General features: G+C 37.0%; 2 protein-coding genes across 2 annotated transcripts; both read right to left on the bottom strand.

Annotated features, from left to right (window-relative positions):
* Positions 1–1,217: 1,217 nt before the first annotated feature.
* Positions 1,218–2,223, bottom strand: LOC113742439 (uncharacterized). Its single transcript, XM_027270274.2, has one exon. The coding sequence runs from the start codon at positions 2,087–2,089 to the stop codon at positions 1,433–1,435; it is 657 nt and encodes a 218-aa protein (XP_027126075.2). The 5' UTR covers positions 2,090–2,223; the 3' UTR covers positions 1,218–1,432.
* Positions 2,224–5,734: 3,511 nt separating this feature from the next.
* LOC113727803 (probable pyridoxal 5'-phosphate synthase subunit PDX2) lies at positions 5,735–9,693 on the bottom strand. Its single transcript, XM_072077162.1, has 7 exons — positions 9,352–9,693; positions 9,132–9,259; positions 8,470–8,557; positions 8,290–8,363; positions 7,726–7,917; positions 6,270–6,367; positions 5,735–6,195 (listed from the first exon to the last, which is right to left on the bottom strand). The coding sequence occupies exons 1-7, from the start codon at positions 9,401–9,403 to the stop codon at positions 6,072–6,074; spliced, it is 756 nt and encodes a 251-aa protein (XP_071933263.1). The 5' UTR covers positions 9,404–9,693; the 3' UTR covers positions 5,735–6,071.
* Between the last annotated feature and the right edge of the window lie 1,600 nt (positions 9,694–11,293).

Below are 11,293 nucleotides of genomic sequence, written 5' to 3'. Positions count from 1 at the left end.
TGAATACAAACGTTTATGCTAAATGTGACTTTTTTAAACTAACAAATTCAGTTAAAACAAGAGTTTGTACTGATATGACCCTCTTTTTTTTTTTTGGTAATGTTGTACTGATATGACATTGAATGACATTATTGATCACAATTCACAAATAGCAACGTAAACTAATAGTCAAGGGTACATTTTCTTGGAATGGAAACTCAACATTTTTTATGACTTCCAAAAACTCAAATGGCAATCCTACCTAGGAGCGGAACCGATATCCCATTTCGATAAGCGCCGTTTGGATCCATCAGTTTTTTAAAAATTATTTTTTAAATATTATAAAAAAATTTTAAAAATACTCTAAAAAGTGGTCTAAATTTTTTTTTATGTTTAAAAAATATCCAAAAATATATTTTAAAAATTCAACTAATCTCAAACATCCCAAAATATATTATAAAAATATTCCAAAATATACTCTAAAAACTTTGTTAAAGTAAAATTTTTCAAAAATACTCTAAAAAACAGCTAATCCAAATGGAGCCGGCTCCAATTTTGGAACCGATATCGAAAAACTTCCAAATCTAATACTTCTGGAGAGATGTTCGTGCACAAGCAACCATGTAGTTAGGGCTGTCAACGGTCTAGACCCGGACCCGGATCGGATCCGTCAAATTTATCTGGGTATGGGTAGGGATTTAGTTCCGTTATCCGGACCAGGATCAGGATTCGTTTTGTCAAACAAAAAAACGGGTCGGATACGGAATATAGTATTCCGACCCGTATTGGACCCGGATCCGAATATAAATAGATTAATAATTTAAAAAATATATATTTATTAATATAATTTGATTAGGATGATGTATTTGAGTAATCAATATAATTGGACCCGGATCCTAATCAATATAATTTGATTAGAGTGATGTATTTGAGAAAGGTTAATTTGATTTCTTTTCTTATTTGGTTTTTTTTGTATTAGTTAGAAATTAGTTTATAAATATATGTTTTTTTTCTCATTTTTGTTAGGAATTATAAATTTTGTTAGTTTTTTTTGGGTAGACTCGGATTCGGATCCGGAACCCGTCAGATCCGGATCCGGAACATAGAGTAAAAAGACCCGTCGGGTAAACGGGTCGGATCGGATCCGATATAGTGTGCCGGATCTGGAATAATGAATTCCGGCCCAGACCCGACCCGTTGACAGACCTACATGTAGTGTGATACTCGAGATAAAGACAGCGGACCAAAAGTAGGAATTGATAGACATGGGCGGCAAAATTTTACTGCCCTTATCCACATTTCTAGTCACATAACGTAACCAGTCCAAATTAACCAATACAAAAGCTCCGCTGCCTAGACACCAACGGTGACGATATCAATTATTGGTCACAAAAATAATCAGAGAATTTTAGACATTTTTTCAAAGCACAAACAGTTTAAAAATTTTAGATTTTCAGATTGCAATAACCATGGAGATGGAGGGCCTCTGGAACCTGCATAATTTGCATAGTGGTGAAGTAAGTGATGGAGTCTGGTATTTATCCTCCCCACCCATCAGTGGCATGGCCACTCCCATCTTGGCTGGGCCTACAAATCCTGGCTGGTAACTCTTCCCAAGAACTCCCTCCACAGAATCAGAAAGCTTGAAGAACTTGAATTGTGTCTCCAAATGAGCAAATGCATCATCAGATGGTATCTGGTAATTGTGAACCTTGTTTTCTTTTTCACCAATTGGGGTCACCCTGACATCCACCTGCACCAGTCCTGAGACTCTGGCCCTGACCGTGTTATGATCATCGGTTCTTTCGACAACCACAACCCTGTTTCCAGTGTTGATTTTCCACTCAGCTTCTCCATCTGTTGGGATGTTAATCATCTCATTGTCCCACTTCGGAATCAGAGCATCAACCTTGTCATCCCATTTGGAGACTCTCTTAGCAGCTAGGACAAGTGTGTGGGTGTCGAACATTATTGAGAGAGCTTGAACCCAAGTGAAGTCGCGGGTCCTTCCCTCTGGTCGAGTTCCAATGAAGTGAGCATTGATTTGGAGGTCGTCATCTGAGACAATGGCGAAATCGCTTCCTTTTGATCCATGGAAGTAAAACATCATACCATCACCCCCAACAAACCGAGGATCATAGCATAAAGAGCCAAACCCATCACATTGAGGTTTTCTCCCTGCCAAAGAGTAAGAAGAAATTTAGCCATCGCATTCAAATTTGCAACTGAAGCCACTCCATAGAGATATGAATGAAGGCTTGAAAATCGAGAAGAAATAGTAAAAAAGTTGTGATAGTCAGCTAACTTACACTTGCAAGTTTGGTTCGCCATATCGCCGATACCGATACGTATCGGCCGAGTCGTAACTGGAATGGAAAGGACCGGTACGATACTGATTCCTGAATCGCGGATATCATCATATCTGCGATGACTCGCTCTGACTCGGCCGATATTGACCGATTTGAATCCGTGATCCATGATATCAGCCGATAAATCTGAGTCAACTCGGAATCGACTCCGATATTTTTTTAAATCGTGTCTTTTTAAGTATTTTCTAATTTTAGTAATTTTTTCAAAATTTTTGGAAATTTTAATGTGTTATAATGTTCGTATCACCCGATATTCAACCGATATGCCGGGACGGATGTGAAACAACTGAGACCCGCGACGTGACCACGACCCGCGAGGGCGAACCATGCTTGCAACTGGCCTCGCACTTGCTGCTGCAATCAACGAAGCATCCTTTTTTCTTATTGTCCTTGGGCTTCCTAGAAGGGCACTCAGATGGGCAAGTGAGGATCTTCCAAAAGCATGCACTCGTTGCTGTGCAGAAGAATCGTTCTTGTCCTGTCCTTTCCGTGGGTGACACCTCATAGTAGTCAGTGGAATCGCCTGTTGAAGGTGGAGAAGTAGATGGAGGGGATTGTGATGGGGGAGGAAGAGATGGAGGGGAATTGGATGGTGGGGGTATTGATGGAGGCGTCTGTGATGGAGGTAGAGGTAATGACGGAGGTTGGGATGGAGGCAATTTTGATGGCGGAGTTAGAGATGGAGGCGGGTATGGCAGTGGGGTGGTGGCCCCATGTTTTTGTCACCATTTCTGCCACCACCTCTTCCACTGTTATTATTTCCCTGGCCACCATTTTTTCCGCTTTTATCATTGCCATCTCCACCATTTTTGCCATTGTGATCGTTGTTGTTACCATTATTGTTGTTGTGGTTCTGCCCCTGGCCATTAGTGTTCTCGCCCTGATCATTGTTGCCCTTGCCCCCATTGCCATGATCGCCTCCATTGTTGCCTTTGCCACCTTCGCCGTCAGCAATGGCAGCTTCTAAAGAGATGAATAGCAGGAGGGAAACAACTAGGATGCACCACAACCATCTTCTACCACCCATCTTTACTTTCTACTAGCATGCAGTCCTATGCCTGTCCGTTTACTTCTATGTGTTTGAAGTGTTTGTAGTGTGTGATAGCACTGCAGGGGGTGGAAGTGTATTTATAGTTGCAGTTTGCTCATCAGGGCATTAAGTTCTGCTTAATATATGCCAACACTTTTGCTTCTTCAGAACTAAAACTTAAAGAGGTACAGCTCTTTCCACTTGATGTTCGTAGAACTGCAGTTTTGGGAGTTTGATTAAAGCGACTCCAGAAACTGGGGTAGAATTATGAGTCCTTTGAGTCAATCAGAAGCAAGATTCGTTGACTTCAACTATATTCTCAAGGCAACAGAGAATGTATGCGTGCCTGGATGACTTTGCTAATTCTCAAGTAAAAGTTCATAGCACTGCCAGAACCTAACATGGGAATAATTGAAATTAATGACTATTCAAACCCGCGTACAGAAACACGGGGAGAACAGATGCTACAAAGGATCAAGTAACTTATTAGCTTTGCAGTTCTTTGACTTGGTTTGCAAGATTTCTGTACGAGTGACTCCCGAAAACAATCAAACACTGTTCTGATGGGACGTGCATTAGTTATTGGGATGAGCTATTGTTCCATTTGATGCCATGTACGTCTATCAAAATCGCAAGCAAAAAAAAATTCATGAGAGAAAAGTGCAATAACCTGTACGTTGCCCCGGAACATTCATCGTGCCTGAAACCGATCCTAGATCAGCTGTACTAATATCCCGCATGCCTCAACCCCAGATCCGGCAAAAGTGCATGGCCGGCCTTCCTCAAAAAACAGGATCAAGAAATGCGTTTCCTTAATTTGCTGTTGTATTAACATGTTGGATACAAGTAGTATTTCAAAAGAAAATCCTGCTCGATGAGACGTACAACCCAGATCAGATGGATACAAACTAAATGATAATTTATCTCTTCAATTTTAGGGATTTTCATGTTGCAGTCGCTTGCTTTTTGGATGTGACATATTTTTCAACACTTTTTTTATTGTTAACGATCTTTTTCATTTCGCATATATTATTGCATCAACAAAAGTGTTATAATAATTATTTTAAATAATATTTCGAGTACTAGCTAATACTCTATCCAAATCCAAACACAGTAGCGTTGTTTAAGTTCTTGTTATCTTCAACTATAAATCATCTTAAACAAAAAAAGACTGCAGCTAGAAGAAAGGCTTGCTTTACAATGCATACTTTGTACTATTGCACGGTTCCTTAATTATTGTTGTTGCATTGGTAAGGTATGGCAAAACTTTTCGTCTCATTCGAGATTGGGTCGCTCACTACTCAATAGAGTTTCCGATTAAAAAAAGTTTTTGAGTTAGTATTTAATTATGTTATTTGGGTGCAAAATTACATAAGTGCTTTTTGTGTACAATGGAAATAAAATTTTGATTCGAGATCCATGAAAAAATAGTCAAAGTTAATTTTATTTTATTTTTTTAACATGAAAGTAATTTTAAAAGCACCAATTTTGAACATCTAATAATAGTTCTTTTGAGACTAAAAGCTCTACTTCTAAATTTATAGAATTATAAGTACCAGACACTTTAAAATTACTTCCATCTCCAAAAATGTTTCTTCAGCAAATCAGTCGAATCTCAAACAGGTTATTACTAGCATAATGCTATTCTGCACTTCTTCTTCTGGGCCAGAATTACCAGACATTGGATCACTTTATAATTTTGCTTGTCCTAAGATCAAGCCATAACACAACTGTAATTGAGATCCAGCTTGGAGAATTAGACAAACTAAGACGACATATTAGTAGTGTTACACAAACAGCTGATCTAAACAACCTGACTACTAGGGCTGGTAGCTCTGTCCTTGTTTTGCTTAGCCATCTTAATAGCTTAACCTACAATTTCAAATGATGGGTACTGACCTTCATAACCAATTCACCTGATACGTGTGTGACGCCTGAATTAGTATTTATTCCAGGGGAACAAGCAGTAGAAGTTAAGAATCCTATGGCAAGAGCTCTTTTTATCCTGAACTTAATTCCAAATTAGTCTTATGTCGAGGCAAAAAATCCTAATGACATGACAAATTCCAGCCAGGAAATTGGGTTTTGAGAGACCATGAGATGCACAAGCCATTGCCAATAGAAGAATCCACTGTTATTTCACAATTGGAACCCGTAAAAACAAACAAACAGAAACTAATTCAGCTCTTAATGAGATGGTTTCCTCCTTGATGTAAGTTCGAGCGATACAACAGAGCGGAGAAATGAAAACTCAGACCACTACATTGTCACTAAAACTACAAGCTTTGGACATCCGGCAATCAAATTTTGTCAACCAGAGAATACAACAGCAGCCAATTACCTATCAGACATACCATGTTCCATAACAATTGAAATTCTAATTGCATAAGCAAAACTTACAAGTTTGCTTAACAAACAAATTCAAGTAATTATGTACACGATCTTGTGTGCAGCCATAAGAAATCAGTTCTATTTGTCAAGGCGAAGAGTTTGTATTGACTAAGGGCCCTCTTTGGAAGTTCTATCTGAATTAACTTTGGAAGTTCTATTGAAAAGTATATCTGAATTAACTTAGAAAGTTCAAGACAACCACAAATGAAAACACAGATTAAGAAGAGAACAAAGAGTCACAAAGAAACTATTTGACTTTTTCTCTCTTCTAGAAAAAGTCCTACCACTTTTTACTTCTTTTGCTATTGAAAGATTGGAAGATCATTTTTATCTCGCTCAGAGAAGCTTGGATCCTCCACAGATGTGGAGCGGCAGCACAATGCCCCTTCTCCAATCTCACCCGCCATCTTCAAGAAGTAAGTATGCCTGTAAAGATCACCTTCAGAACCTATACCCATTACATTAGGCAAATAGTTATTTCATTAACAGAAGATACTCACCATCTACCATCAGCAGTCAGTTCAGGGTGAAAAGCAGTTGCTAACAAGTTCCCCTGCCTCACCGCAACAATCACTTTCTTTTCTGAATGTGTATTCTCCTGAAACAAGAAAAGACAATTATGGCAACCATTAAATGACCACTTAAACATGCATAATGTTGTGGATCTTACAAAAAATACTTAGAAATGCATTAGCTATCCACCATGTATCAAACTCAAAGATAGCAGCTCAAGAATTCCTATAATGTAAACCAGCCCCAGAACACACATCCCCACACAGAGAACATTGGGTATCCCACTAGCCACAAGGAGGAGAATGGTGCAGTGCAAATAGAAGCACAGAGTGGCATTGTTCCATGACATTAGTATATTCAAGCAGAACCAAATAGGAATGCAGAAGGGCAATGTTCCTGCATTCCTATAAATAATACTGTAGCATTCGAATTTTTACAAATTTGTGGAGGTAGTTTTAAACTAAAAGGACTTTGTTGAGAACATTTTAGCCTTGTAAGATTAAAAGTACATTATTGGATCTTGTTCCCAGTACCTCTAGGTCTGCCCATGAGCAGAAGACTAGCATACATGCATCTATGACTATCCGAAACTTAATATAAACACAGACAGACAAAATGGGTAACGCACGCGTATATTGTTGACGTCTTTTAAACCAGAGTAAAATTTCGTTACTGTATCGATTAAACAATTGCTAGTGTCTAAGTCTCTCAAAATATCAAAGTTCCTGCAAGGTCAGATGAGCAAGAAGAGGTCATAGGGCCAAAGTTCATATGCTTCATGGAAACACTCAAGCTGATAAAGTGCTATTAATTGGTACAATTATGAAGTACACTAGTAATTACCTAAAATTCAAACAAAAAGAGGAATAGAGACAATATATAAGTCACAAGATGCTAAACAGAAAATTGTATGCTTAAATGCATTACCAACCTTCATAAAACACCATGAAATTAGGACCACATGAAACTATGAAAGAAGCATGCTAGTGGTGTTAGCATATACATGGCATCAGGCACATAGCAAACCCACAACTGACAACTGAATCAAGTTTCACCCTTATATCAATTAAGTGTTTTCTGCAAAAGTTTGGTATAAGTATCAGCAAGAACTGCAACAAGTCACACACTCAGATTGCACTGTTTAGGCAAACTGTAGTTTCTAATAGTGAAGCTGGTGCAACAAAATACAATCAATGTACTTATAAACAGGTAAATAAAAATGTGGCTCTTAAGAATCAATGCATTCATCGATTAAATTATTAAAAAAAAAAAGATCGTGAAGCAGTAAACAGGAACTAAGCATCCAAACCCAAAATGAGGCCAATACCCCCAACCAAGTTTACAGCTTCTCATACACACATCAGATACTGCATAATAGAATTTTTTTCTCCACATGAATGTTGGGTGAGAAAACCCAAACAAAATTAGCAAACATAAGCAGACCTCTGGGCTCTGAATGCCAAGGTCCGAACTAGAAGCTTTGTCAAATGGGACAGGAATATCAGCCAGAACTTCTACTCCAGGTCCCACATCAAGAATTCCAGGAGCACGAATAAAAACACCTCGAAAAATTGGGGGACCACCTTCTTTGGCTGCAATTTCCGGAATTGAAAGCTCAGCCTCAAAGCTTTGAATCTACAGAATTTAGGGTACAAAAAAAGAGCACCAGATCCAAGCAGTCAGCAACTACTCATATGATAGAATCAGGATAGAACAAGATGATCCACTATGATGATTCAAGAATCAGCATTTTTTTTTTTTGCTTTTTCTTTTTTTTTGTTTGGGCTAGTTGGTGTATAGTTGTTCACTAAGCATGTGACAAAAACATTTCAGTATTCAACTGAAGGCAAATTTGCTCAGCAGATGGGGATAACATATAACCAATAAAGGCCCAAACCAAGAATTGTGTTGCCTCAGCAAAAAGATGAAGCTATTGATAGACTATGAAACAGTTTAGTCCATAGATCCTTTTTGGGTTATAATGTAATTCAAGATAGTACAGAGTACCTGACTGCCAAAAAAGTTCCTGTGGACTGTACAATCAAGACCTCCAACAAGTTCCTGCCCACCAGTTTTTTGCCCTGCAATGATTGTATTGCGATACAATTCACACTAGATTGCCAATTGCAGTCCTCATAACCATGAAAAGCATAGAATTTCAATTCACAAAATGAAAGTGATAATCACCAGTGGCTTTGTTTGCCAAAAAGATTAGGCCAGCACACGTCCCCCAAACTGGCTTTCCCATTTGAACAAACTCGCGCAAAGCAGGAAACTGCAATGACAACATGAAGTAAGCTCCTAGCCTCTTAGAAGCATGCCGACATCAGCAAAAAGAAGCAGTGACAGCAACAACAACAATGGTAATGCTGACGATAGCTAACTAGAAATTATGATAATCCTTTAACTAAAGAGTTTCATAAAATATAAAGCTAAAATGAAATGAGACATATTCAAACTTGGTTCCTCCCAGAAGACCTGAACCCAAAGAAAACAAACCAAAAATACACATTCATTATCAGACAGTCTTACTAACATTAACCCCACGTGAAAAGAGGGGCAGAAAAATTTCATTGACACATTATACAAGTAATAATAAAGACTCTTCATTTTCTGCCACAAGTCACCAAAGAAACCAGAAGTGCTTTGTCAAACTCAATAGGAATATCAAAAGAGTGACTCAATTCCATTTAATGGTCTAATCTACAACAAACCAACATAAATCTTTAGTATGCAGAAATACAAAATATTACAAGCAAACACGGAAAGCTATACGTGTGCGCGCATATGGATAGAGAGAAAAGAAACAGAAATAAGAAAGGAAGAAAAGGGGCGAGAGGAGATGAGACCAGGTTGTGGTACTCGGCTAACTTGGCCATGGTGGTACTCTCGCCGCCGGGAATGATGAGAGAGGTAACATCCTGCAGCTGTTCTGGTTTCCTTATCTCTACTCCCTTCACTCCCAGTCTTCTCAGGGCTTCCCCATATTATCACATCACATTTTTCATCAGATATCAAGAATAAAAAAGAGCATGGAAATTTGGTAACGGAGGGGGGATGCAAAATTACCCGAGATGTGTTCGTTGAAAGATCCCTGTAAAGCCAGAATTCCCACGACCATGTTTTCCCTAGTTGCAAGCGTGGGGAGTCCGGAGTGGGCAGCTACAAATTTTTTATTAAAAGAAGAAGAAAGAAGCAGGGGCTGAAAGAGGCGTGTCCAACTATGCTTCACTTGCGTAGGCAAAGTAGATTAAAAAGAGACGACGGAATTCGATCAGTGACATTTGGAACTGTTAGCGTGCCGCATGCCCATGTACACATGTTTTTCAGTGGAAATCTGCAATTTCGCCGCCACACCTTCTGAGGGACTACGATTGGGGACCCATTATCCTAACTAGGGACGAAGGACACGAAGAAATCTAGAGTAACTCGAACGGACTGAACTATCACTGGACTAGACGAGTGTCATACGGATGTATTACGCATTCACTTAAAATTTTTGAGCAGAGCAATTTTAATGTGACAAATTGATGGAAACCCCATCAAATTTTAATGCACTAGTGTTTTCACCCGTGCTATGCACGGGATTATATTTCAAATTCAAATAATATTGTATATATATATATATATTATGGTATAGAATAATAAATATATATATACTAAAAATTTTAAAAAAGTGATGCTTAATATTTTGAAAAAAATTTAATCTCTAATGTTTTACATGATAAAAGAATTGTTAGCGCATTTAAAGAGATGGTTAGGTTGGGTGGTAAGGTGAGAAGAGTTTTTTTTTTTTAAAGTCAATTTATCAATATCCAACAAAACATATTATGTTATACCCATATATCAATACTTATAATATAAAAATTTAAATTATAACCAATTTATTTTCTTCCAATTTTAGAAAAAAAATCTTTCTCCTATTTTGTGCCCCTATAATTGTTGACTGCATTTAGATTAGCATTTTTCATAAACTTTAACGTATATTTTAAAAAAAAATCTCCATAATATGTGTTTTTAGAATTCTCAAAATTATTAAAAATCACCATCATTTCCCTCTTCTCTTACCCGCCACCTAGTCATCAGATGCCTCCTACGACTTTCATATCTTCTATCATGGTACCACTTTCTCTATTTCTTTTTTTTCATCTCTGTCATATCTCTGCAATTCCCTTTATTCTTTTCTCCCTTCTTTGCTAATCCTTGTAACCCATATTTTTTCTTCAACATTTCTTGCCACTTTTCAACTTCTTAACATTTTCTTCCCTCCATCCCCCCCCTATACCTAACCTCTAAATTCATATCCCTGCAACCCAATATATTTAACTTTACCTATCATAATGAAAATCTAAAATTGAAAATTGATTACAATGGTTGCAATTATTAGTATCTAAAAATAGAAATGAAAATTTGATAATTCTATAATATCCTCAAGTACTACAATCAATATATATATACTTAACATAGCAAATACATATTTACATATGAAGACAGCAATAAGAATACATAAATAATTAATGGTACCAAAAGTTATCCTTAGTGTTTTGGTTTTGCACTCTTATTCAAATCTAATGTCAAATTTGGGCCAGATATATACAAATTAAGTAGTATTTTAGGGTTGAATGTTCTATATCTTTCTTTTAAACTATAATGCTACTTTTTAAAAAAATTTTGGTCGAAGTGATGTTGTTATTATCATTAATTTTTTTTTATCAAAAATGAATATTTAAAAAAAATCACGTTAAAAGGCTAGTAGTACTTATTTTTTATTTAATGATTTCATAATTTGGATTTCATGAATGGTATCATTTTTGATTTTTTAAATCCACAACATTATTTCATGAATATTTTTTTATTTAATTTTGCCCTTTTACTTAGGATTACTAAGTTAAAAGATAAAATATTGTCATTTACTTTTTTACTTTGACTAAGTTTGGCAATACTTTCTTTTTGTTTACCCTCCCACTAATAAATTTCAAACCAAATTCCTATATAAGTGGAGTCACTACTT

The sequence above is a fragment of the Coffea arabica genome, chromosome 1c, assembly GCF_036785885.1.
Source record: "Coffea arabica cultivar ET-39 chromosome 1c, Coffea Arabica ET-39 HiFi, whole genome shotgun sequence".
NCBI lineage: Eukaryota > Viridiplantae > Streptophyta > Magnoliopsida > Gentianales > Rubiaceae > Coffea > Coffea arabica.
This window is presented reverse-complemented; position numbering and strand designations above follow the sequence as displayed.

Excerpts from the sequence above, each read along its gene's own strand:
- LOC113742439 (XM_027270274.2), bottom strand. The coding sequence starts at position 2,089 with ATGATGTTTTACTTCCATGGATCAAAAGGAAGCGATTTCGCCATTGTC.
- LOC113727803 (XM_072077162.1), bottom strand. The coding sequence starts at position 9,403 with ATGGTCGTGGGAATTCTGGCTTTACAGGGATCTTTCAACGAACACATC. Across the intron at positions 9,260-9,351 it reads TTTCAACGAACACATCTCGG|CCCTGAGAAGACTGGGAGTG; the intron begins GTAATTTTGCAT and ends AATATGGGGAAG. Across the intron at positions 6,368-7,725 it reads TTGGCATTCAGAGCCCAGAG|GAGAATACACATTCAGAAAA; the intron begins GTCTGCTTATGT and ends TTCTTGTTTCAG.